This window comes from Acinonyx jubatus, chromosome A1 (assembly GCF_027475565.1).
Source record: "Acinonyx jubatus isolate Ajub_Pintada_27869175 chromosome A1, VMU_Ajub_asm_v1.0, whole genome shotgun sequence".
NCBI lineage: Eukaryota > Metazoa > Chordata > Mammalia > Carnivora > Felidae > Acinonyx > Acinonyx jubatus.
In genome coordinates this window covers 35540690-35568623 of record NC_069380.1, presented here as the reverse complement: position 1 = coordinate 35568623, position 27934 = coordinate 35540690, and the positions used below count along the sequence as shown (strand labels likewise).

The following is a 27934-nucleotide window of genomic DNA, read 5'->3' as shown; positions in this document are numbered from 1 at the left end:
TATAGTTCTTTTACTGTCTTTTCACTTAAAGATCAAGAGCTCATCTTTCTTATTGGTGATTTGTGTTACATCACTGCAGTTCATCTGGTTTTCTTTTTGTGCTATTTGGACTACTTTTTCTAGATAGTTTATACCTTTCAATATGTTACTGCTAGAAAGTAACTAAGAGAATAGACTACTTAGTTTGTTACTCTACTGTCTCATCTAATATTAGAAGTGAGAATAAGTGATTGGTTTTAAATATATAATTTCTTTAAAAGTCAGTTCCTAGAAAATATATGTATTAATGATTGCATTTTGAATTTTGGTAGATTTTTAAATCAGAACATTATTTAGTTACTGCATTCCCTGTATAATTTAGTGTAATTTTTGTGGATGCCCATCAGTTGGGATGGAGGTGTATGTTTGTTTTGTCCTATAGGGCATGTTAATTGCTTTGTGCTCCTCTACGCCACCCCCCCCCCTCCCCGCCCCCTGCCGGTTCATTGTAAGTATTTAGTCACCTTGCTAAGAGTAGGTGAAAATGAAAGCTAAAATAAGCTATAATTATATTCAGCATTGGTGATATATTACTCTGACCGAGGAATGTAAATTGGATTTGGATATTACACAGTATTAAAGCTGACCTTCTAAGGTTAAGGTATAAAATTCGTTACTTTGTCACATGTGACCAGTGATATTTTTTTCCTCTTTCAGGATGTTTCTTATATTGATTTTGAGCAAAATAACTTTGTACTTCCCTAGGTGTTTATGTAAGATTATTCATGGAGGTAATTAAAATTTTTTTCTTACTACAAAAAGTAGGAGTTCATTATAAGAAAATAGATAAAACACAAGCAAAATGAAGAAACAAATGTGTAATATCACCTACTTAAAATGGCACTATATGGAAGTGTGTGTGTGTCTACTGAAGAAGTCCTTTTGTTTGATGCTATTGGCTTTTAGGGCTAACACAGGGAATGATAAATGATTTACATATGTCCTAAACATTCTTTGGATTCAAAAGATTGAACATTTTTTTTTCCCTCTATACTTTTGATGAGGAGGTCAGAGTAGCACCTACTCTACTTCTGAGTAGAAATAGATGATTATATAAACCACATCCATGATGCACTGTCTTCCTCATATTGGTATTTTAAGGTGGAACAGAAATGTAGAGGCTCTTATAAAGTATACAGAATTCTTTTGTAAAGTCTTTTTGATGTCTCTCAATAGTAAACACTTGTGTTCACGTCTATTTCTCTGGCATTTTTTAAAATGCCATTTAAAAAACTTTTTCAAAGCATTAGGCTTGGTTTTCATAGAAATAGCAGCTTCTTTGGCAGTGACTTGTCTGTTTATGTAATTTTTATTAAATTAATTACAGTAATAGGTACACCTGGCAAAAACAGATTTGGAAACAAACCTCCCCTCCCATTGGTTCTAGTGGGGGTTACGTGAGCATAACAAGGCAGTCCTACTTCTCCCTGCCAGGGAGGTACCATGGAGGGTAGGTGGGGAGCTCAGACACCCATCCATGTCCAGCAATAACAAGAAGCCTCTTTCTGAGGTATCAGCAGAGGCCAATTGGAGAACATGGACTCGTGTGTTCACCTGGCGGTATTGAGGGGATGCCTGTCCTCCTTCCTCCACCTGAGCTGTATCGTAGGAAGCCAGCTAAAAAAACAAGAGGTTGAAATAAAATCCGAAGTATCATAACATAATAACCTGTTTCCAGGTTTCAATATAGAAAACCTGTCATAATAAAAAGGAGGAAGGTTTCAAACTGAGTGCAAAAAGACCTTTACTAATAGACAACAATGAGTTGTCAGAGATATTTGAACATTCTAATAAAGATGTTCAAAGGAGCCATCCTAAAGATGTTTTAATGAGCAAGTATGAATATGCTGAAAGAAAAAAAAATAGTCTCCGTAAAGAAATAGAAGAAACTTTATTCTTTTTAAAAGATCAAATAGAAATTTTGGAATTGAAGACTACAATAACTGAAATGAAAAACTTACTGGAGGGGCACAACAACAAAATGCGAGGATGAGAGGAAAGAATTGGTGATCTGCAGTGTAGAATAATAGAAAATACCCAATCTGAACAGAGAGGAAATGAAAACCAAAACCAAAACAGAGCCTCAGGCAACTGTGGCACTATAATAAAAGATTTAACATTTTGTTATCCAAATCCTAGGAGGATCTGAGAGGTGGGAGGATAGCAAAGTTACATGAAGAAATAATGGCTAAATATTTCCCAAGTTTGGCAAAAGACCTAAACCTACAGATTCAAGAAACCTAGTGAAACTGCAAATAGGGTGAACCCAGAGAAACTCACGTTAGGACCTTCCATAGTCAAACTTCTGACAACTGAAAACAGTAAAAATTCTTGAAAGCAACCCGAGATGCCACTTTGGTTATGGAGAAAACCAATGGCATGACACTGGATTTCTCTTCAGAAACTATGGAGGCCCAAAGCATGTGGTAGAAACAGTTTTTAAATGAAGAAAGCCAAGAACAGCCAGCTCAGAATCTTGCGTGCTGTGAATGTATCCTTCAGGAGTGAAGGCAAAATCAAGACATGCTGAGATGAAAGAAAACAAAGGGAATTTTTGGCCTTAAAAGAATAGCTAATGATATTTTCTAAACAGAAAAATAATAAAAGAATAATAAGAAAAAGAATAAGAAAATAATAATAAAAGAAATACAAGAAGGCATCCTTGAAATACTGGGAAGAGAAAGTGTACAGTGTAAATAAAAATGTGGGTAAGTGTACTTTCCTTTCCTTGAATTTTCTAAATTATGTTTGGTAGAAGCAAAACTTACAACTGTCTGATGAGGTTCTCACTGTACATAGAGGAAGTACTTATAACAATGATACACTAAATGGGGAGGGTAAAGTGCATAAAGGGAGATGTGTTAGCTTGGGGTGCCATAATAAAAAGGCTGCAACCTGGGTGGCTTAAACAGAAATTTATTTTCTCAGTATTACAGAGGCTGGAAGCCTTAAGGTCATGGTCAGGTGCCCTCAGGGTTGGTTTCTTCTGTGGCCTCTTTCTTCGGCTTGCAGGTGGCTGCTGTCTTGTAGTGTCTTCGCATGGCCTTTCCTCTGTGGGTGTGCAATCCTGGTGTCTTCCTCTTACGAGGACATTCGTCATACTGGATTAGGGCCCTATCCTTGTGATGTCCCTTAACCTTAATAATCTCTGTGAAGGCCTTATCTCCAAATATTATCACATTGTGGGTGTGGGCCTGTATGTATGAATTGGAGGGATACTATTCGATTCATAACGGGATGGAAGACTTCTACCATTCGCACAAGCGTGTGAGACAATGACGCCAATAAGCTTTGATATATTCTGATTTACCTAGAGCAACCTCTAAAAAGCTGTAGGAGCTATAAATAAAAAATACAATAAATAAATCAAAATGGAATTCTAAAATAGGTTCAAGTAAACCACAGGAAGGCAGGCAAAAGAAAATGAACAAACAGAATGAACAAGATCCAAAAAATAAGTACTAGAGCTTAACATGTCAATATTACATTATGTGTAAATGGTTATGCTAATTAAAGGAGACTGGCAGAGTAGATGAAAAAACATCACCTGATTATATGCTTTCTATCAGAAATTCACTTCAAATATATTGATATAGACAGATGGAAAGTGAAATGATAATAAGACATACTATGCAAACATTAATCAAAAGGCAGTTGTGGCTGTTTTAATATCCAATCATTTAGATCTCAGAGTGAAGAAAAAGATCGATTTTTAAGAGTCAATCCACCAAAAGACCCATCCTAAGTATACATATCAGGCTACAGATGTCTACAATATATGAAGCAAAAATACTAGAACTGAAGGGAATAGATAAATCCACCATTAGATTTGGAGACTTCACAACTCAGTCAATAATCAATAGACCACCTAGGCAGAAAATCACTAAAGATATAAGAACTCAACACTACTATTAAGTAAAATACATAATGCATAGTATAGTACATTTCAGTTAATAGCAGAATACACATTCTCTTCTTAGAACATGTACCAAGTTAGACTGTATCCTGAGCCACAAAGCAAACCTCATCAAATTTAAAAGAATTGAAACCATACCAAATGTGTTCTTCTACCAAAAGACTCAAACTAGAAATCAATAACAAAGATAACAGGAAGATATCCAAACATTTGGAAAGCAGACAACAGACTTGTATATAATCCTTGAGTCAAAGGGGAAGTCTCAAGGAAAACAAAAAGATACACTGAAGTTAATGAAAATACATTTCAAAGCTTGTGGCACACATCTGAAGTTGTACTGAGAAAGGGAATATGTAGGACTAAATACATACATTAGAGAAGTAAAAGGGCTCCAAGAAATAATTTTAGTTCTCACCTTAATCTAAAAAGCAAAATAGAAAATAAATAAGGTAATGATAAAGAGTAGAATCAATTAAATTGGAAACAGAATAATAGAGGAAATTGGTGAAACAGGGATGTAGTTCTTTGGGAAGATTAATAAAACTGATAACCTTTATTATTGATGAAGAAAAGAGACAAATTGCCAGTATTAGGAATAAAACAGAATATCACCACAGACTCAATGTCGATAGGGTAATAAGGCAATACTACAAACAACTTAAAACACACAAATTTGACAACTTATTTGAAAGACTAGTTCTTGAAGAAGAAAGTACTACAACGTACCCAATATGAAATAGAATATTTGACTAGTCTTCTAGCTATTAAGGAAATTAAATTGCTATTTTAAGAGTCCCTAAAAGATCTTCAAGTACAGATGCTTTCACTGGAGAATTCTGCCAAAGATTTGAAGAAAAATTAATACCAATTCTACACAGCCTTTTCCAGAAAATACAAGAGCAGGGAACAATTCACAATTTATTTTACGAAGCTGATACTGATAGCAAGCCAAACAAAGACAATAACAATCAAAACCCCAAACTCCAGATTTACAAACTAATGTCCATCACGAATATAGACATGAAAATCTTAACTGAAATGCACTATATCAACAGGGCTAAAGAAGAAAATCACGTATCAATAGATGCAAAGATTTGACAAAAACTAAACACTTCTAATAAAATCTCTCAGAAGAGGAAAGACGTTATGGATTGAATTGTGTCCCCCAGGAAAATGTTAAGTCCGAATTGGCGCCTTAGAATGGGACCTCATTTGAAAATTGGGTCAATACAGATGGAGTAAGATGAGGTCATAAAGGATAGAGTGGGCTTTTAATCCAATTTATGTTCTTTTAAGAAGAGAGACACAGTGCCATGTGATGGGAGGTAGGGAAATCCTGGATTAGCCGTTAACACCGGAACTTAGGAAGAGGCAAGGAAGGGGTCTACCCATGGTCTCAGAGGGAGCCCACCACTTCTGACATTGGGGTTCTAGCCTCCAGAACTATGAGAATGAACTTCTCCTCTACGTATTCTATTTCGCGGTACTTTGTTACAGCTACTCTCGGAAACTAATACTGAGGAGTACTTTCTCAATTTGATAACCTAAATCTACAAAAATTCTTGAGCTAACATTAAATGTGAAAGGCTGAATACTTTCCGCCTCACACTAGGGATGAGGCAAGGATGTTTGCTTTCACCACTCTTGTTCAACACAGTGCTGGAAGTTCTAGCCATAGTGATGAGGTACAAATGAAACAAAAATGTATAAATCCCAAAGGAAGAACTGTAACTGTCTTCTTTGTAGATGACATGTTTACATAGAAAAGTTGAAAGAATCTGTAAAAACTACAACTAATCAGTAGGTGCAGCAACATTGCTGGATTCAAGATAAAAATCGACTTTATTTTGCAAGATGCAAAAGTTTCAGAGCTGTGTTGTACAGCAGTGTGCATATATATCGTTGATAATACTGCCCTGTACACTTCAATATTAAGACGAAAATTTTCACCTGAAAAAAATTGGTTATATTCTTTCACTAGCAATCAGTTTTATGCTGAAAACTACAAAATCATAATGAGGAAAATCAAAGAAGTTCTGAATAAATGGAGAGCGATCCTTTGTGCTTGATGTTTACTTGATTGAGTTAATGACAAAATTCAATTCCTTGCAGTTTTGAGACTGACATCCCTTTTTTCTTGCTAGCTGCCATGTGAGGGTTGTCTCAGCTTCTAGAGGCCACCCGCACTCCTTGGCTCCTATTCCCCTTTCTCTGTCTTTAAGCTTGTAAACTTTGAGCCCTTCTCATGCTTTGCATCTCTCTTCTGCCTCATCTCTCCAATCCCGCGGGGAAAGGCTTTCAACTTAAGTAAATTAGGTCATTAGGTTGGACTCACCTGGGTAATTTAGGGTCATTTCCCTATTTTAAAATCCTGTGATTTGTAACCTGAATTTCCTTTTCTGTTTCCTCTTTTTGCTATATCAGATCATCATAGCTTCTGCTGTTAGGACGTGGCCATCTCCCGGGTGGGGGTGGGGGCAGGGGTGAGATTATTCTGCCTACCACATGTGCTAACGGCTTCCCATTGCCCATGACATTGTATAGAGTTTTTTTCAGAAGCTCCTTCCTACCTTTTTGGTTTTACCTCATACAGCCGTTTCTGGAACTCGGCACAGACCATTTCTTTTAATGGCTTTGCATGCATTCCCAGTGCCTTAGAAACAGCTCTTTCTCTGACTTAACCTTGAAAACTCAGGTCAGACATCAGTTGCTTTGCTCCTAGGAGAGGTAGATGCTGTTATCTTCTGTTCCCTTAGCACCATGATTATAGCATTTATTATATTATGGAAATGATTTAGCTCAACATTTGTTTCAACCACTAGTCTGTGATCTTTTCAAGGGCAGAGAACATGTTTTATTCAGTTTTGTATTTGTCATACCTATTGTAGTATTAAGCACACAGTGAGACCTTCATAAAGGCTGAGTGACTTTGTTAATGAACACTTGTTTGAGTAGTAATGAAACATCACCCTTTGAGCTGCAGTCAATCAAGTCCTCAAGTGTGCTAAGGACAGGGACTCCAGATTCATCATCCTTGGTTCAGTATGGATAAGTACCAGTTCTGAAATCAGAATTGATGTATTTGGCATGAAGGTTGGAACAGGCTCAGTGATACTGCATGGGAAGCGTCATTGCTTTGTACTTTTTTTCTAGGTATGTAAAGTAAGGGTGTGAATCTGGGCATCAGCAGACCTGGATGCTATTTCTAAGTGACCGTAACCTCTCTCTGTCTTCTTTTCTTATATATAAAAATGGAAGGAGATTCAGTTTTATTTTAAAACCATTTATTGAATGCTTAGCCTATTCCAGGTGCTGGGGAATTTAAAGACAAATTAGAAATGGTCCCTATTCTCCAGGTGTATGTGACTGGTAAGGTTGCCTTTAGGATGTGGTTGGTTTATTCTTGTTCTGACAATCTATGATGCATTTATCTTTACCTTCCTTGGAGCACATTTGGGAAGAGAGGTGATAACTAACTTAAGTCTGTGGGAAACATATACATGGATAGTGTCCTTGGGCCAGGAAGTAAATCTGAGACCTGATTATTGCCTCTTCTGCTCATTGAGATGACTGTATTTGCTTCATAAAGCCAACAACACCTAGGAAACCACTTTGCATACCTTTGATTTCATCCTGTGTCTCAGGAAGCAACAACTGAATTTCAAAGCATTAAGTTGCTTTGAACATTTTAAGATGGTTTGAACATTTAATCCTAGAGACCTCTCTTTCTCCCTCTTTTTTTTTTTTCCTTTTGTTACCTCTTCACCTCTTTTTTTCTCTTACATGGAGCCCCCTGCTAGGAAGTGCTAAATGGCAATATACTTAGAAGTTTTTCTTGAAGCAATTAAAAAAGAAGAGTTTGATATTTCCTGTTACGGAATTTTAAGAGGTAGATTTTGTGTTAAATTAGTACTTAGCACATTACTTTTTGCTGTTTTTAAGCAATTTTTTCCCCATACAAATGTCATACTAATCTCTATGTCATTTCTATTCATGAGGAAGAAACATTTGCACAGTGCTTATTCATCCATGAATGCAGTTTATAGTTAAACCACATAATGCCTGATGGTACTATGCTGACAGGCACAGAATAAATAGAAAAGATTTTGTTTCCTAAAGATTGATCATTTATAGATCAGTTGATAATTTTTTTTTCCAGGTTGCTTCTTACATTGATGATGAGAAATCTTTTACTTTTGTAAAAAGCTATGGATTTCAGTGAACCTCTGTCAGCACCACAGGCCTACCTACTCAATATCACTTTTTATCTTGCATGTCTTTTCCAGAAAAGATAAGAAATAATATTTGCCCCTATTTTTTAAAAATTTTTTTTTCAACGTTTTAATTTATTTTTGGGACAGAGAGAGACAGAGCATGAATGGGGGAGGGGCAGAGAGAGAGGGAGACACAGAATCGGAAACAGGCTCCAGGCTCTGAGCCATCAGCCCAGAGCCTGATGCGGGGCTCGAACTCACGGACCGCGAGATCGTGACCTGGCTGAAGTCGGACGCTTAACCGACTGCGCCACCCAGGCACCCCTATTTGCCCCTATTTTTAAAAATCATGCTGAAAATAGTAGAGGTGGGGGCCAAGGTTTTGAAAGAATGGGTTTGTTAGTGACAACTTGTTAGTCAACAATATGCTGGCCTTGCAAATTTCTAGGAAAACAGAGAGCGTTTTTACTTAATTTGTGTTTTAATATTTCAGTAAGTACTAGGTTTTTATGTTTAAATATTATATATATGTATTTTTTTTTGTTATCAAGCATCTTTGTTTCCTCCCCTTGTCCCCTCACTTTGTTTTTGATGTATTTTATGAAATGTATAGTCTGACTTTCATTAGGCTATTACCATTCTCTCCGATTTTATTCAGAAATTAATTTCTACCACGAGTTAAAAGATTGCAGTGTGAAGTAATTTGGTATAATGTCTCTTTACGTTTAATTTATTAAGTTTATTTTATAGAGAAGTAGTTCATATGTAATATGCTTGAGTGAATGTAAGTTTTACTGCAATGGCTTATATTCTGTAGTTCAGAGGAGTTATTTAGTGGGTCCAAAAATAGTTAATATGAGACCCACCTTCTGTGGGTCACAGCATTCTGGTTATAACTGTTATATTAAGGGTGATAAATTTATTTTTTTATTTATAATTTTTTTTAATGTTTATTTATTTTTGAGACAGAGACAGAGCATGAACGGGGGAGGGTCAGAGAGAGAGGGAGACACAGAATCTGAAGCAGGCTCCAGGCTCTGAGCTGTCAGCACAGAGCCCGACGCGGGGCTTGAACTCACGGACCGTGAGATCATGACCTGAGCCGAAGTCGGACGCTTAACCGACTGAGCCACCCAGGTGCCCCAAGGGTGATAAATTAAAAAAAAAAAAAAAACGAAACAAAACAAACAAACAAACAAAACTATGTTCTATTAATTAGACCAAAAGACTTAACCTGATTCACTTGGATCGATAAGCTTCCTAAATTCTGTAGTAGGCTTCACCATGAGCATATTAAGTGAAACAAAGTTTATTTTGTTATATTAACCTAGTTTTAAATTATTTTGGTATAAGGCAGTTTTAGGAATAGTGACTTTATTTTCCACAATGATTGAAAGGGATAGCCATATGAATAATCCTATATCATTTATGTTAGCTTTTGAATGTCTCCATGGTTATACTTTTGCATATACAGATTGTTAAAAATTCACTTCAAAGTAGGAAGTCCCGCTTGGAGACACTAACCCAGGAGGGCACGATGAATACAGTCTGTCCACGTGTGTCAGTGTCGGCCCCAGTAAAACTCTCAAGTTACTCTTTATGTGTTTGATTTCAAGCTTCCCTGCTTCATGTGAAATAAGAATAAATATGGAGTAGGATGTCAACAAGGCAAACAGTTAAGCAGATGCTGTAGGTGTTTCATGAAACATGAAAGTGAGATTTGAAATGCCTACAGGTAATCTGTGTGTTGCTGATAGTGGAGAGTAAACTCGTCACTTTTGAAGTAGCATCCTGGTTTGAAAACTCTGACTTCTATTCAACTTTTTTTTTCTCACCTTCACTGTAATAGTGATTCCAGGCTTTTCTTTTCCTAGGAGGGTATCAGAGTATGTTTCTTGCTTAAGTACATTCTTGAAGTAGTTACTCCATGGCTTTCACTGGACAGGGAGGAGACAAGTGAAATAGTTGACAAGTGTCTGCCAATCTAAATGACAAATTGCTTTTTTTTTTTTTTTTTTGGTGTAGTAGGAATCAGAAATTCTGAACATTTATGAGTGAGTAAGCTGTATTCACAAGTGTACAAATGAAGAAGATTTTTTTTTAAACAATATTTGTTTTCATTGAAAAATGTTGTGTTTGGTTTTCTTATTGTCATAGGAAATGTTCTATTGTGTCTTAAGAAAATGGTATTATATCTTGGTATGTGACTTGTTCTTAATGTTTATAATATTTTGCTTTTGGTTATTGCATGAAACTTTGTCTTTACAGTTCGATTTTTCAAAGGCCACACACACACACACACACACACACACAATCATACATACAAACACATATACAAAGAGATAAACACAGTTACATATCCTAAAATTTTCTTTCCCCTACTTTTTAAAAAAACAGATGATATTCTTGTTCAAAGCTTCCTAAATCACCACTGGAAAAAAAATTGTGTTAATTCCCATTAAGGTAGTTTTTCTATAACCAAGGTAAGCAATTGTCTATTGGCAGTGATGTCCTAATTACATTAGTGTACTGTGATTATACCAGTGGGTTTATGAAAAGAGGTGGTTTGGTCAAGATGAAAATGTTCATTTAAAAATGATGATGAAACTCTTAAAACAATCGAACTTTGAAACTTAGGAAATTAGGATGCATTTCAGTGGTTTGAGAATTTTCCTAAGACTTTTCTTTTCAATACGTACATCTGAGTTCTCCCTCTTTAAATCTTTTTTTTTTTTTTAAGTTTATGTGTTTTATCTTGAGAGAGAGAGAGAGTGAGAACCAGTGCAGGAGAGGGAGAGAGAGAGGGAAGGAGACAGAGAATCCCAAGCAGGCTCTGCACTATCAGTGCAGAGCCTGGTGTAGTGCTTGAACTCATGAACCGTGAGATCATGACCTGAGCTAAAACCAAGAGTTAGACTCTTAAGCGACTGAGCCACCCAGGCGCCCCTTCCCTCTTTAAATATTGCCCGATTTCTGCTCTTTGCAAAAGTTTAAAGTGAGGCTTATCCAGGGGTGTGTTGGTAAATGTTTAATGGCCAGCTCTCTGGGTGGGGGGAGATGGGGTGATTGGCAGCATTTGCTGATTTCTGCATTGTGTTACTTCCCACAGGGCAGATTCTAGCTACCAACACAATGTTGCTGGACACGGAGCACAGAAGTGATGGACATAGTCTGGTTTATCCCATCACTGCTCTCACAAATAAGATTATGTATCATGAGTGACTTTGCACATGATATTCTTATGTTGTATTTATGATTAGAATATAACAAATATGAAATATTTGTGAGCATATCTCATTGTGATATTCTAAACTAGAATACTGACCATGCATAACTGCCTTTGTTTTTTGTTTTTTGTTTTCCTGTTTATCAGTTGGGTGGAAAGTTTTGGACGTGAGGGGCTTGGATTATTACTGGACATTTTGGAAAAACTGATTAGTGGCAAAATGTAAGTATATTCATTTTATTTTCAATTAAGCTACATTTGCATGTCCAGCGATAATCCCAACAGTGATGTTTTTTATGCCAATGCAGACAAGAAAAAATTGTAAAGAAGAAGCAACATAAAGTCATACAGTGTCTAAAAGCTTTGATGAACACACAGGTATGTACATAGGTAATTACATTGTATTCGTTCTTCACTGGTACTTACAGAATTCGTATAAAATAGAGTTGTGTGTAGTACAGAATTTGCACTGAAGTGATGTACTGCTTTGATAAACTATTGAGTACAAATCCTTGTGGGTGGGTTGATCCTCCCTTTCTACCCTCCTTTCTGTTCCCCCCTCTCTCTTCCTCCTTCCTTCTCAATTTTCAGAAGTATAGCAAAAATAAGCTTTGAAATCATACATGATAATTGAATGTGATCTGCAGTAATATTTATTATCAGAGAATCCAGTGGGAAAGATTTAGTTTTCATAGCCTAGAAATTTAAATCTACAATCAAATTAACGTGAAAAGGTGTGAAACGATTAGAAGCAGGTCCCCAAAATGGAGCAATGATGCTTCATACAAGTAATATTGAAACCAAACGCAATATGGCAGGTCTGCAGAGTTTGCAAATTTGAAGAGGATACGTAAGAAGAGAGGAACACTTGAAGCTCCTAACTGAAGTTAGATTTTTCGGACAGTGTTCCCATTTTTAAATATTGTATACTGTTAATTGCAGAAATTGGCTCTATCACATGGCATGTCTTTAGCTTCAACATCTAAACATATCTACCTCATGATGGGTACAGTAATGATCGGTGTTTTAGTTGCCATTAGACAGCAGGAGAGGAATTTTACCTGTGGTGTTAGGATGATTTGTGTTTCACAGCAAAACTGCCTGTATATTTCTGATTAATTTCAAATTTTTAATATTTTGTCTTACATTTTAAAAATAAGCCTTTAGAGCCTTACACACTTAAGTACTGGTACTTCAGTTATTAACATTCATATTTCTTCTTATTAAATGTAGCAAATACTTCTATTTTCCTTTTTTTCTTTTTTTTCTAATGTTTATTTTTGAGGGAGAGACTGAGTATGAGAGGGGAAGGGGCAGAGAGAGAGACGGAGACACAGAATCCAAAGCAGGCTCCAGGCCCTGAGCTGTCAGCACAGAGCCTGATGCAGGACTCTAATTAAGGAGCTGTGAGATCATGACCTGAGCCACAATTTGATGCTTAACTGACTGAGCCACCTAGGTGCCCCAATATTTTTTAATCCTTCATGTCTTATTTATTTTTCAGCATTTTCTTGAGCTGAGATTTCTGTTTTTGCACAATGAGATATTTTTCACCTCCCTGCCTTCTCCAATCAGATATGATTTTCTTTCTTTTCTTTTCTTTTTTTTTTAATGTTTTGTTTTTTGAGAGAGTGTGAGTGGGGGAGGGGAAGAGGGAAAGAGAGTAGAGGATCTGAAGTGGGATCTGCCCTGACAAGCTGACAGCAGCAAGCTCCTTGTGGGGCTCGAACTCACGAACTGTGAGATCACAGCCTGAGCCAAAGTTGGACGCTCAACTGACTGAGCCACCCAGGCACCTCTAATATGATTTTCAAGGGGAATATCTGATGTAGAAATCCTCTTTATATTGTTACATATTCACATATATTCTATATTTGAACGGATTGTTCTGTGAGAATTAGTTTTTAGTTAGACTGCATATTCTTTTTTACAATATGTCTTAAGAGTAAATGAAGAAAGCGATTTTTCTATCCTGAGGACATAATATTGCTTTAGAGAGGCTCCTTGTAAATTGAGAATATAGAAATTGGAAATTTCCCTGATGATAAGGCTGACAGTAGAGAAAATCCAGGAACATTTTTTTAAACTAAAGGGGCATGTGGATCATTCTTTGATTTTGGGAAGAATACCAGGATTAAAGTGAGATGAGGTGGTGTACAGAAGCAATTTCCTACTTCAGACTGACCTGGGGAGGGAGTCAACTTTATATATTTAGGTTCTGATTGATACAGTGTGTTCCCTTATAATGGATTGCTTTTGCTTATAGTTTGTATCTGTGGAGCTGGAATCTATTTCCATTTGTGTTGATGGCTATCATCTGTGCTAATAAGAATAAAAAGTTGCTGATACTTGAAATTATTCTATTTTCTGAATTCTAAACTTAATAATATATGAAATAATTTTTCGGTAAAGTCCCCCTCCTCCCCAAGATTTGTTGATGGTTTTTCATTTATGTCACTGTGTACTCCTAACAAGAGTTCCTCGAATAATGAAAAAAATATAGGCTCTGAGAGGGGAAAAAAAGTGGTACCTTCTTAGGCACTAGTAATTATGTAATTAATGAGTAAATCTGGTAACAGATGAAAGTGAGTTTCTTATAACACTAAATTGGACTAAATAGTATTTTCTAAATGGAAAAAGATTTTGAATATTAGGGGAAACAATAAAACGATGAAAAGTTAAATATGTTTAAGAGGTGAGTAGAACAGGGGCTACATTTTGGTCTGTTAACATTTTGTGTGTTGCTTTAAGGTGTGCACCCCCCAGCATAGGTGTTTTGCTCCTGAAGCCAGCCCCCTTCCCAGTGTTATCTCTGCTACTGGGATTAACTCACCATAAGTAGTTAGTGATTGAGCATCAGGATTCATGCCCTATTGTATCGTACACAAGGATTTAGGGCCTTCACCTTCCCCTACCTAACACTTTTCCAGTGGCTTGACATTCTATCTGTTAGGTAATAATGGGCCTCAAGTAGAAAGCAAATGGAACCTGGCTTTATTCCTCGATTTAGAACATATGAGTTTTCATAGAAACCAGAGTGGCCCCTTGATATTCAGTAGAGAGACACCTTAGACCTTCCAAAATTTGTCACCGCCTCTCTAACGTTCTAATAGGCTTCATTTAATGCACTTTAAGTGCTAGCACTGGTAAGTTGATTATTTCTTTCACAGAGTCAACAGTTTTTGTTTGCTTTGCTTTGTTTTTTAAATAATTGAACAAGAGTAATTTTAATGAAGTAGGCGGCAATTCTGTCTTTAGTTCTAGATGCTCAGTGGTGGTAATCTGGCCTCATTCCAGTCTTAAAATGAGCGCGGCATGTTTTTATGTTAGCAAAGTCAGAATACTGCCGATGGTGGAGCTTTGGAGTTTAGGAAGTGCTAGTGAAAACTCTGAAATCAGAGAATGCTCGTATTTTGCTCTCTACTCATAATGGTTTAGAGCTAGAGGGCTTCACAGAGAAGGTAGTTAGTATCACTTGGAGGAAATCGGTATGAGTTGTTTTGAGTATTTGGAGGAGCCACAGGACTCTGATTCCAGACGGGCAGGAGTTGGCTAAGGACATCCAAGTGGGTGGGAAATGAAAGGGAAATGCTTTACTGAATCCTCTGGTTTCTCAGGACAGAGCCAGCTCTTTGGCACTTGGTAATCATTGACTGATTGGCTTTTTGAATTGCATCTAAGTGGTACTTTATAAACCTCTGACAATTCCCTATAATGGTTATTGAAGAACATTGTAGTCCTTGGCTCCATGCCTGCTTTCTCTTTCTTTGTTTCCAGTTAGGAGACAGCCCAGGGCATCACAAAAGGGATCATTTCCTGACTGGCTTAGCTATCTATTTGTAAACTTTTCCCTGCCACCAACAAGACCGAGATGTCTCTCCAGAAAGCATATCCTGGGCCCTTGGCCCTTCTGCCTGTGCTGCTTCCTTGGTACCTGTGTTCCTTAGATAGTGGTTGAAAACAAATGCAGTGTTTTCAGCAGTGTGACGGCTTCTTTATATAAATGACGTAGGCACGATAGGAAAATTAGAAATAAGATTTCATACCACTCACAGCATTTGGGTCTAAGCTTGTTATAGATTTAACTTTGATAATTATATCTAGTGTTAACTTTGAGTTAAGCTGTAGTTCATAGGTCTGTAATTGGGATTAAAGTCCTTTTTAGTGTTCAGTAGTAATTCTAATCAACCAATTTCTCACTCTTTAGAAGGATCCTTTGGGATACATAGAAGATAAATCATATTGTTTTATTGCTTCTATTTATCCTCTGTTATTTGATACTTATCTCCCATAGATTGTAAGTGGGCCCTAAGAGATGTATATATCCTCAAATCAAAACACGAAGTCATTAACATGACTCCTTATCTTCTAATTGGATGTGGCATCCTGGCAGTAGCAAACAAACTTTATCCTTGTCCAGCATCATCCCATTTATATAATGTGTTTACAACTGCATTGTCTTTCTGATGATAAAATACCAGTCAGATCAGAGTATCTATGCTCCTCATGGCAGTTTCTACACGGGATCTGTCCAAATCTTCTTTCAACCTGTGCCCATTTTATGAACTCAGCATTACTATCTAGGTGTGTGTTATGTAATGTGGTCACCACCTGTGGCTATTGAGCACTTGAAAGGTGGCTCGTCTGAACTGAGATGTGTTGTAAATATAAAACACACTGGGTTTTGAATACTTAGTTATTTTTTCTTCCTGTCTCATCAATAAATGTTTTATATTGATTATGTTGAAATGATAATATTTTAGATATACTGGATTAATTTGATTAAAATTTTACTTTTTTATTGGAAAACTAGATATTGTGTGGGTGGCTTTCATTATATTTCTCTGGGTTAGAGCTGATCTGTGTATTTACTTGTGTGGTATATCCCTTACCAACCATCCTTTCCTGGCTCCTTATGGCCTCAGTGTCTGGTACAAAAACTGACTTTTTATTTTGTGTGCTTCTGTTGGGAAATCTCCATTTTCCTCACTGTTTCTCCCTTTCTCCAGTTGGATACTTAGCCTTCTTAGTAATTGTAAGTCATACTATTGTAAAATCACCTTTGAGGAGTTATGTTTGGTTGCCTATCATAGTTTTTGATGTGAATAAGTCTATGAATTTTTTCCAAGATGTTATACATTCCTTATAGTTTCTAGCTTGTACAAAGTAAAAAAAAAAACTATTATCCTATAAACTTTTTTAGTAACTGTATTTCCTCTAGGGCACTATTTTTTTTCCCCCAATAAACTGCTAACATTTAACCTCTTATTTCCAAAATGTTATAGTATGGCTTGGAAAGAATTATGAGTGAAGAGAGAAGTCTTTCTCTATTAGCCAAAGCCATCGATCCCAAGCACCCAAGTATGATGACAGATGTGGTAAAACTCCTCTCTGCAGTATGCATTGTAGGGGAGGAAAGCATGTAAGTCCTCTCAACTCATTTCTCTAATTATATAACAATATAATTTGATTTACTTAATGTTTTCATTATTCTATTTTAGACCAGAATTTACTGTTAATAAATGAAGTATTACTTAAGCAGCTGATTTAGATTCATAATTGTCTGAACAGAAATGTTGGAGTAATAATTATTTCTCAATCAGTATAGTAGTTATGGGCTAACCTTTTTCTATGAAAAACTTATTTCTTCATCGTATTTAAGTTGTTCTGAATTCAAACGCTAAATAAAAATTCTCAACAAAGACTTAAAAAAATATGCAAATGGATTCTGTTTCTTAAGTGATTTTTGTTTTCCAGATAGAGTTAATTCAAATTGTAGGTCATGCAATTTCCCTTGTAAAAGCAAACATCATATTATTTGAAAATCTGTTTGTAAGGCAGATTTTAAAAATGCTATTTGTGGGGCACCTGAGTGGCTTAGTTGGTTGAGCCTCCGACTCTTGATTTCAGCTCAGGTCATGATCTCATGGTTCATGGGCTTGAGCCCCCGAGCCTCTCCACTCGCCCCACTCGGGCTCCGTGCTGGAGCAGCCTGGAGCCTGCTTTGGGAGTTTCTTTCATTCCCTCTCTCTTTGCCCCTCCCTAACCCATGCTCACACTCTTTCCCTCAAAATACATACATAAACTTAAAAAAATAATAAAAGTGCTATATGTAATAGTACTTTACTGGTTGAGGGTAGTCTTTGACCATAAAATGCATCCTGAAGTTTTAAACTTTAAAGACATTATCCACACATATTAGAATTGTAAGCAAAAGACCATTACATACATATTAAAAGACCATTACATACATATCTACATACATAGATAAACCTCCACCCCCCTTTTTTTTCTTTTTTGAAAGGTTGGGATTCTTATTACAGGAAGCAGTTAAAAATTATTTAAAATACCTTTTAAAAAGGGTGAAGATATAAAAACAGAACAACCTACAGAGTAAATAAATAGCCCTTTCATAAAGGCTAGGTAGAGAGGCCTGTAAGCAGAACCTCCCGCACGCATTTGAAAATTGTCCTTGTGGCGACCCTCCTGGGCCTGGCAACTGTTGAGCTGCTCTGTGTGGATTATTGGAGAGTCAGCAGGCAAGGCTCAGGCCCCGCCCTTGGCCGCACGGGTAGCTACGGTGTGTGTCCACAGACAGGGATGTCCCCTCGCGGCTGCACAGCTAGGTGTGTGTCCACGGACAAGGATGTCCCCCCATGGCTACACGGGTAGCTACAGCGTGTGTCCACAGACAAGGATGTCCCCCCGCGGCAACACGGGTAGCTAGGTGTGTGTCCACGGACAAGGATGTCCCCAGCAGCAGCGCCAGCACGTGAAGCCAGGTACAGCTGCACCACATTCCCTTAACTGTTTCAAAAAGACCACAGTAACTTTATTGTAAAAACCCTAAGAGGGTATTTAATATTGACACACAAGATGCACCTAGTGCTCCCCCCTCCGCCTTTGTTCCTCTCCTCCTCCCTCTTTCCACCCATTTCTTGTGTCTTCTCTCTTCCCTCTTGCCTCCTTAACACCTTCTCCTTTCCTTTCCTTTTCCCTCCTCTTGGCCATCTCCTTTCCCTCTTCTTTCTTTACCCTCTTTCTCTTTTTCCTCCTCTTTTTTTCACCTTCCTCTCCTTCTACTTCTTCCATATTTATTATTTCTTGACTTCATAATAGGTTATTAAAATGATACAGATAACATTTACAGACTACATGTTTACGTCTACAAACTGACCTACAATACACTAGATCGTGTTAACACACTTTCTTTAAAGGTGTAGCGACTGTAGCTCTTTAACTGCTACTTTTTATGTGCGTATTTTTATCGGCATATTTTTTATGTGCGAATGTGTGTATATAAATCCTTACTACTGTGTATTTTTGGCTATCAGACTTCATTTACACTGAAAAGGAAGTAGAGTGTAGTGATTAAGGAAACCAGGACAGTGCTCACCACAAAGACTGTCTGATTTCAGATCCTTGCTTCATCATTTAGGAGACGTGAGACCTTAGAATAATTGCTTAACTTTTTTCTCCCTCAGTTTCTTGCTCTATAACACGGGACAATACCAACTTCATAGACTTATATACATTAAAAAGAGTTAATATTTGTAAACTGATTTAAATAATGCCTGATGTGTAGAAAGCACTTTATAAATGTTTGATAAGTTATCCTCATCATAGGGTTATTAGGCATAAATGAATTAAAACATGTAGCTAGTACTTGATACATGCTATGTACTCAGTAAGCTTTTAAAATGTTGCTGGTTCTGGGAGTAGTGACTCTGGAGTTGAATAGATCAAGCAGTTGTATTAAGGCATTTAGATTATTTGCTGTTGGCAATTTAATTAATTTCAAATTTTCTGATAGACTTGAAGAGGTTTTAGAAGCTTTAACATCAGCTGGAGAAGAAAGAAACATTGACAGATTTTCATCTATTGTGGAAGGTCTCAGGCATGATTCAGCTCAGCTGCAGGTAAGTTTCAGGTATAATCTTACATATTGTTTTATAACTGTTTTCTGACTGGCTTATATTTAAGTATGAAACCCTGCATGCCATTGAATGTTTTATAACATTTCAAATAAATGTATAGAATTCTAATGTATAATATATCACAATGTGTTCTTATAGTTATAACTTGGTGTATACCTATTATTATTTCCTTGGGTTACTTTCTTAGATGCTGACTTACTAGGGATTTCTATAAAATTGATAATCAAAGTCCATGAATTCTTTATTTTCTGTTAGTCTTACTACTTGATAATTACAACTTTTTATGAAGTTTGGACAATTAAATGAATTATGGCTTTTTGCTGAATTATTAGTTTTTATATCTGAAAAGTTAAGAGTTTGCATGAATAATAAGGAGACCAAGGTACACTAGGATTTTCAAAGATATTTAAATATTTAAGTGCTATTGGGGCACCTGGGTGGCTCAGTTGGTTGAGCGTCCAACTTTGACTCAGGTCATGATCTCGTCAGGCTCTCGTCACGGCTCAGACCTTGGAGCCTGCTTCCGGTTCTGTGTCTCCCTTTCTTTCTGCCTCTTCCCTACTCACACACTGTCTTCTGTCTCTCAAAAATAAATAAATATTAAAAAATAAATTAAAAAATATTTAAGTGCTGTTAGAAAGTCACTTTTTTTTTAAGGAAGTTATTTTTAGACTTAACTAGTATAGTGTCCAAGCTGTATAACTAATGTTTATATAATTTCTCCTGTATAACTAATGTTTATATAATTTCTCCTTTTTTTTTTTTCTTAAAGAGGGGTTTTGTTTTAATTGCTGGAAATGTTACAGTTATTGTAATAACCTGAGTATCTTTAAGGAAATAATTAATACCTGACTCCCACCTCTGGATATTTAAAAAATTTAATTGGTATGACCTGGCTATTGGGATTTTTAAAGATTCTCAGATGATTCTAATGTGCAGCAATGATTAAAAACCAAAATGTGCTAATAATAGCTACAAAGTAAATTTATTTCCCCCTTAATTAGTAAAAAACTTCTAGTTTTAAATTTTATTTAAAGGTCTGTGCAGCTTGGCCTCTGTATTATTTTTCATTGTGGTAGGAATAAAGAAACCAAATCTTACATTAAATTAAGAAAAAAAGATAGTATTTGATGATCAATCAGAAAATTTTAGAGATGTCAAAATTAAAAAATGTATTATGGTATTTCTGATGATGGTGTTTGTGATGATGACCTTTCTGATGACAGTGTTTGTGAATGGCTGGTGAGGAACGCTGTTGTTATTTGTTTCTCTGGGCAACAGGTAGGGCTGGAGATCCGAGTATATAGGTCCTGTTACCAGAGCTTCTGGAAAGAAGCCTCTCCTTACTCATCAGGGCTTGTCAGAGAGCGTGGGAGTAGGGGCCTGGGATGTGTTATCACCTCTGATGTGGACCTTGCTCCTTCAGATTTTTCATATGTATTCTAGAGTCTTAGAGTCTACAGTGTGTATCCATGGACAAGGATGTCATTGCTCTCATTCCCCACTCCTTTTTTTTTTTTTTTTAAATGTTTCTTTTCTTTGAGAGTGTATGGGCGGGGGTGGGGCAGAGAGAGTGGGGGACAGAGGACCCAAAGGGGGTTTTACACTGACAGCAACGAGCCCCCTGTGGGGTTCGAACTCATGAACTGTGAGATCATGACCTGGTCCAAAGTTGGACACTCAACTGACTAAACCACCCAGGAGCCCCTCCCTTCTCCTCCTTTCTCATCTGGCCCCAGACCTCCTATTTACCACAAGCCTAATGAAGAGTGAAAGCTTCATGTAGAGAAAAGCTGATTACTTTACCTGAATTTTCCTTTAGTACCCAGGTTACCTCTTACCCGTATAATGTTTGTGCAGATAGCAACAGGTTATCAGATGAATTTTGGTCATTTGCATAGCATATTAGATAGAGATCATGTCCAGTTTTTAAAATCTCACTTAGGAAATGTAATAGTCACATATAAACTTTATCCCCTAAATACTTTTTGTGCTAGTGTATGCTTTTTGTATTTAATAATACATACATCCCAAGAGTGGAAGGGATGCTGTCTTGGAATGGAAGGAGTAGACTTCTGAGTCAGAGAGCTTGAATTTAAGTCCCTGATCTTCCCATCCTGGCTCTGTGACCCAGGATCGTGCCCTAGACCTCTTCTTTGCCTCCATTTTTTTTTAATTGTAAGATAAGGAGACTGTTGATCACTACCCCATGGTTGATGTGGGGATTATATAGATTAATGTATTTAAAATGTTTAGTTCATTTGCTGTAAGAGTTGAGTAAATGGTAGACTTCAAAAGGAATTTTGTTCAATTAACAACAGTGGAGAATGGAGACTGAAAGCGATCTTCCTTTCTCAGAAACATACTAAAATTGATACTAAAATTGTTACTAGATACTAGATACTAGAGGCACCTGGGTGGCTCAGTTGGTTAAGCGTCCAACTTCGGCTCAGGTCATGATCTCACGGTTCATAGGTTCAAGCCCCACTTCGGGCTCCGTGATGACAGCTCAGAACCTGGAGCCTACTTTGGATTCTATCTCTCTGTCTCTCTCTTTGCCCGTCACCTGCTTGCATGCACACTTGCTCTCTCTCAAAAATAAACAAACATAAAAAAAAGAAACCATCAAAAGATTTTAAAAAATTGTTACATAATTAGAATTTAGCAATACCCGTGAACATATCTCAGATTAACAAAATGTATGCTCACACACAACCTGTTCATGTATTTTTCATAGACTCAAATTGGGAACAACCCAGAAGTTCTTCAACAGATGAAGGGTTAAACTGTGGTACACCTGTATCATAGAATACTACTCAGTAATGAAAAACAATGAACTATTGATATATACAACAGCTTACGTGAATCTCCAGAGAATTACCTTGATTGAAAAATGCCAGTGCTGTTGGTTACACACTTTGTGATTGCACTTAATATAGCGTTCTTGAAAGAACCAAGTTTTAGAGACAGAGAACAGTTTAGTGGTTGCCAAAGATTTGGGACGGGGTCTGAGAAAGTGTTGGGTGTGACCATAAATGAATGGCAGCAGGGAGTTGTGTGTGGTGAAACAGTTCTGCATCTTGATTGTGGTGATGGTGACAAACGTATACATAGGATGAACTCACACAGAACTGTACATATACACACAAATGAGTGTAAGGCTGCTAAAAGCTAAGTAAGTTCTGTGGGTTGTACCAATTTCACTTTCCTGGTTTTTGTGTTGTATTATAATCATGCAAGGTGTTAGGAATACCTAGGATCTACCTGTGCATTTGTTTCTTTTTGCAACTTTCTGTGTATCTACAATTATTTCAAAATAAACAGTTAAGAACAAATCTTGGTAAAACTAAGGTCCCAGTTTATGGCAATATTATATATCATTTAACATTTTAAAGCTCTGTCTGAGGAAAGGGGTAAAAAATGTCTTGTTAAGAACAAAGCCGTTTTGGGGTGCCTGGGTGGCTCAACTGGCTAAGCATTTGACTCTTGGTTTCCACTCAGGTCATGATCTCATGGTTCGTGGGTTTGAGCCCCACATCAGGCTCTGTGCTGACAGTGTGGAGCCTGCTTACGGTTCTCTCTGCACCGCCCCCCTGCCCCTCATCTCTCTCTCTCTCTCTCTCTCAAAATAAAATTTTAAGAAAAAAAAGAACAAAGCCATGTTTAATCTAGGTAAATAACATGATTGACAGTTGAAAAGTGACCATTATAACCTTAAAATTCGTTATTTGCCTATTAAATTTGTTTTGGCTATCAAACATTGAGGTACATCTATTCGAACTTTAAGAATTATAACTGATTACCATATGAACCTGAAGGCAAACTACACGTATCAAAAACATTCTTGGGTATATTTAGTCATTTCTATTATGGTAGTTACTCTCATTGAAGATGCTACCATATGGAAAAATGATTGGTGTAGTTATGATAAATTTATATTTAGCTAGTAAATATCTATACAATTCTCTGAAAGAGAATAGTCAGTTAACAATTGAGAGTGGATTACTAGTTTAAAGATGACATTAAGACTTGAAGAAATTTAAACATTTATCTAAAGATCTGATATAAATTTGAAATGATTTTTTTAACAGCTTTATTGAGATAAAATCCATGTATCATAAAAGTTACCCATGTGACATGGACAATTCAGTATTTTGTGTATAATCAGAGTTGTGTAGCCTTCACCATAATCAACTTTAGAAACTTTTATTTACCCCTAAAAGAATCCCCCCACCCTACCCCTTCACAGTCAGCCTGCAATGCCCTCCTTCCCTCTAGCTCTAGGCAACTGCTAATCTACTTTCTCTCCCTATAGATTTTCATATTCTGGACATTTGATAAGAATAATACAATATGAGGTCCTTTCTGACTGATTGCATTCACTTAACATAATATTTTCAAGGTTCATTCATGTTGAAGTATGTGTCGCAACCTCATTTTTTTTCTGCTCCAAATATGCGTATTGTATGGATATTCCACATTTTGTTGATCATTTGTCAGTTGGTGGACATGTGAATTGTTTCTGCTTTTTGGTTTTTATGAGTAATGCTGCCTGTGAAAATTTGCGGAGATGATTTCTTTTCTTTTTTTTTTTTTTTTCAATGACTGCTTGTTTGCCGTATTTAGCGTTAGGGGAATAAAGGTCGGGGCAGGGCTAGCAGCAACACCTCCCCTTGATAGTTGTTTAAATCATCTGATTCAGTTCTTGAGAAATTTTATACCAAGATCTAGGTGGCTGATTGTGTTTGCTTTTATGAAAGTAATTTGTTTAGTTGTAAGTAATTATATTTTGTTTTATGGTTAGTTGTGTTATTTTTGAAACACTAAAATTTCTTCATACACTTTTTAAAAGTTTAATTTTCATTGAGAAGTGAAAATTCATTTTAGCATTTTTTTCCCCATTTTTCTGATAAGGCCAGATTAAATTTGTATGCTTTTGGTGATGAATAAACAATGGGAAGAATTTTAATTCTTATTTTCCCTACTCAACCCTTTTGTTGTGGATTTTTATTCTGGAAGGAAGGTTTCTCATTATTACTAAGCCTAGTATATGAAATAGCTAGCAGGTGGCAAGCTTAAGTTAGGAGTTAAAGGTACTGTTTTCTAGATAACTAACTTAGGGAGAAGGGTTGTGTGTTGGTGGGGGAGGGGGGGTAGTAAGTAGATTGTCTTTTGGGGGGTTGCTGGTTGTTCTCTGTTTCCTTTAAAAAGATCATGCAACACTTTAGTAATACCTAAAAATACTTTTCTCTTTGGATATTTCTGAATTTTCTACAATAAAGTATATTTTAGAGCTAGCTCATTATCAATTTGCCCATGAAACTATTGAATACTAAGTGCCCATTTTATACCATTACCTGTATACTTTGCATTGATTGAAATGTGCTAGGCTGGTGGATATTAGCAGATCACCAAATTAAAAATAAAACTTGTTTGTCACTGAATAAAATAGAAACCAATTGTTTGCTTTTAAATTGGAGTAAGTGGGAGATGGTAAAATAAAAAAAAATCTCATTGTTCTTTTATTGCAAAGTATAACAAAGTAGTTTTGAAAGGAGGGTTGTTAGATTTTTTTTTTTGAGTCTGATAATAATGAAGATAATGTGACTGCCTATGTTTTTGGTAGAACTGAACATAACTTTCATTCCTCCCACGCATATGGTAGAGAAAGAAAGTGAAAAACTGAGTCCCAGAAATAAGTTAAAATTATCCTCAGGCCTTAGAGAGTGTTACCTATCAGAAAAGGAAGTACAAATACAAATATCAGACTTAAATTATACATTACTTTCTTTTCTCAAGTGTATCAGAGAGATGTTTTCAGCTTCAAGCAGCATAATCCACTGTGGGTAATTTAAGCAGGAAATGGTGCTGGATACCTTAACAGAACTTGTGGGAGGGAACTGTGTGTGGATGGGTATTACAGACGTAATGTAGAAGAAATGCCAGACAACATCCGTGAATGTTCTAAGGGAAAAACCACTCCCAACATTCTATTCTAGTCAGCACCTGAGACCCTAAAGCAGACAATAGTGCTTCTGCCACAGACCCAAACCTTTCCTCATGGGGTCCGGTCTTAATATGTGTGATTGTCCTCTCATATTGACACAGTCTGCTTTCCCAGAAGAGGGTTGGAATAAGTGTGGGTGAACCAATCCCTAGTTTCAACCACATGTTGAATGTGTCTATTATTTTCATTTCTTTCCCTTTATTTTTCTTTTCCTTTCTACATGTATCTTCTCCCTTCTCATTTTAGAGCCATAATTTGCTAGAGTATCGAAACATTATCTGGATTCTAAAGAATTTGTCCAAAGCCTTGCTGTTGGTCGGAGGACTGTTTGAATTGTGGTAGATTTTTGTCAGGAAAGGAATCAAAGGGTGGTAATCCTTGAGTTTTTTTTGGGTAGATGTTTGGCTTTGCTTCTGTGTACGTGTTCTCAGGCCTGTGGTGACAGCGTGCTACATTTTTTCCTATGATGTCTTCCTCTTTCAGTCCTCTTGGACTCATGGGTGGGGAGTGTCAAGAAGATGAAGGGTCTGTGATTTTGTGTCACTTATAAGTTAATGTGTTAGTCTGCCATGTTAGTCTTATGCATGCTATGAGAAGACATAAATGCCTGGGTCGAAAACAAAGGACTTCATTACCCACAGCAATAGTAGTGGCTCAAGTACAGCTTTGTATCAGCCCCAGTTTCCAGTTGCAGTGGTTTGTGTTTTAGGAGAGAAACCTTGAGTTTAGGGAATTCAACTCTTCCATCACAGGCAGCGCTTATTTTGATTGATAAAAGCTATGACGAAATCTCTTCAGTTTATCTCAGAGTATTTAATTGAAGCTCTTGGTCAGCCGTACTCTAAGCAGCAAGTTGAGGCTAACCTGTCATATGGACCTCAGCCAGGCCTTCCAGGTCCTAGATCCAGTCAGCTAAACAAACCCCACAGACCATCAAGGTCTGACTTTAAATACCAGGAGGCTTTTTTCTTAATTTTTTTCTGTTGGTTTTTCCACCTTGTCTGAGGTAGTCAGGTACAGAATGACATATTAGTGATTGCACAGACTTCCCTTGGTTCAGCAAGAAGGAAGTCTAGGGCAATACTTTTATCCATAACAACCCTGGCTAGTGAGTTGAATCTGAGTGCTTTCTGGGGCTAATGTGTGGTATCATTGATAATGTCAACTAAAATTGGGGACAGATTTCTTAGCGCCTTTTCCACTTGGGTGATTCCCATCATAGGGATAACTGCCTGCATGTACACATAAATAACTTTTTTCTCCAGGACCAACGGTAGCCTCAGTTGGAGAGTGAGCTTGTCATGGTTGTCTGAGGACTGCACGGTGTACCGCTAGCGTTTGCTTAAACACTTGAACATCTCTTATGATCACCTCTAAGGTGAAAGTTGGTGTTTTTCGAGAGACAAGCAAGTTAATGCCTTGCTTCTTCATAAGATGTGTGGTCTTGAATGTCTACATGGTGCTTCTGGAATGAAAGCATTGTTTATAGTTATTGGAGCCCCCCAAATGGGATCTTTATCAAATAGGGGGCTAACGGGTAATAGTGCTTAAAACGTGGCCTCCCAATTGTCTGATAAACAGTAGGATTCCCAGTTCAGGATTAAATTGAGTGCAGGCCTTGGTTTTGGAGAGTCTAAAGATAGGGTGGGGATGCCAGGTTGTGCTACAGGACAGGAACTCTGAATTTAGGAAATCCTAATCTTTTATAATGGGTTGTAATTGTGCCTGCCTTTTGCTCCAAAGAGACATTATCTTTATTAGACTGGACATGAAGCATGCCTACCCATTTGCTGTTCAAACTTCCTTGAAAAGTTCATCCAGAAGAACGGCAGTCAGTGCCTTGGCTTGCAATGCATGCAGAAATGTAAGAGACCCATGGTGGTGCACTGTCATGCAATGGGGAGCAGACCAATAAACCTTCTCTTGTCACCCTCTTATTCTTCAGTCTGATGCTCTTATTGTTTTTCCTGTCGTTCATCGTACCTTGGTGTAGATAGAACGGAATGCATCCTTCATTAGTTTTGGTTCATGCTGTACTACAGAGTATTTTTCTCTACCTTAATTACAGACTGAGTGGACAGTGGACAAGAGTAGTAGATTATATCCTTCCAGGATTCGGTGGACTGGGATGAATGATAGATATGTCTTTCTAGGATTCCCATAGATATTGCTCTACCCGGAAATGTCCAAAGAAGCAAAAGGGAGAAATATAATCCAGGTCTTTGTTGTCTCAAGAACTGTTACAAGAGGAAAATAAGGTCTCAAACATATTCAGACACCTGGCATGCACATGGTGTTAACGAATGTCTCATGCTTACATACTAAAGTGGATAGGGTGCTCACATTTAGACAACAAGAAGAAAAAGTGAAAATCTCTGTTACAAAACAAGTTTCATTTATAATACTTAGGAATCAGAAAAATTGAAAATGATATTCTCCGCAACTTGCTTTGTAGAACAAGGCTATGTTAATCTAGGTCCTTTGAGAAGCAAGTGATTTGATCAGCAAGGAGCTAGGGGAAATGCCTACTAGAGATCTGGAGAGGGCTGGTGGGGAGATGTCCAGCTCAGTGCACACTTGACCCCAGCTGGAGGA

At 37.1% G+C, this 27934-nt stretch overlaps 1 protein-coding gene and 1 long non-coding RNA gene across 5 annotated transcripts in view; one reads left to right on the top strand and one right to left on the bottom strand.

Annotated features, from left to right (window-relative positions):
- Nucleotides 1–27934, top strand: part of DIAPH3 (diaphanous related formin 3) — a 503888-nt gene that overhangs the window by 126998 nt on the left and 348956 nt on the right. For 3 of the 4 annotated variants that reach the window (XM_053216218.1, XM_053216210.1, XM_053216209.1), the window contains 4 exons: nucleotides 11543–11617; nucleotides 11704–11773; nucleotides 16681–16817; nucleotides 19209–19314. In XM_053216218.1, coding sequence (XP_053072193.1) covers nucleotides 11543–11617; nucleotides 11704–11773; nucleotides 16681–16817; nucleotides 19209–19314 — 388 coding nt within the window. Of the gene's footprint in view, nucleotides 1–11542; nucleotides 11618–11703; nucleotides 11774–14340; nucleotides 14542–16680; nucleotides 16818–19208; nucleotides 19315–27934 lie in introns of those variants that run through there. The other variant, XM_053216221.1, reaches the window with a different exon arrangement.
- Nucleotides 2947–14483, bottom strand: LOC113601044 (uncharacterized). Its single transcript, XR_003422181.2, has 3 exons — nucleotides 14229–14483; nucleotides 6526–6673; nucleotides 2947–3090 (listed from the first exon to the last, which is right to left on the bottom strand). It is a non-coding gene; the product is annotated as an uncharacterized LOC113601044 (long non-coding RNA).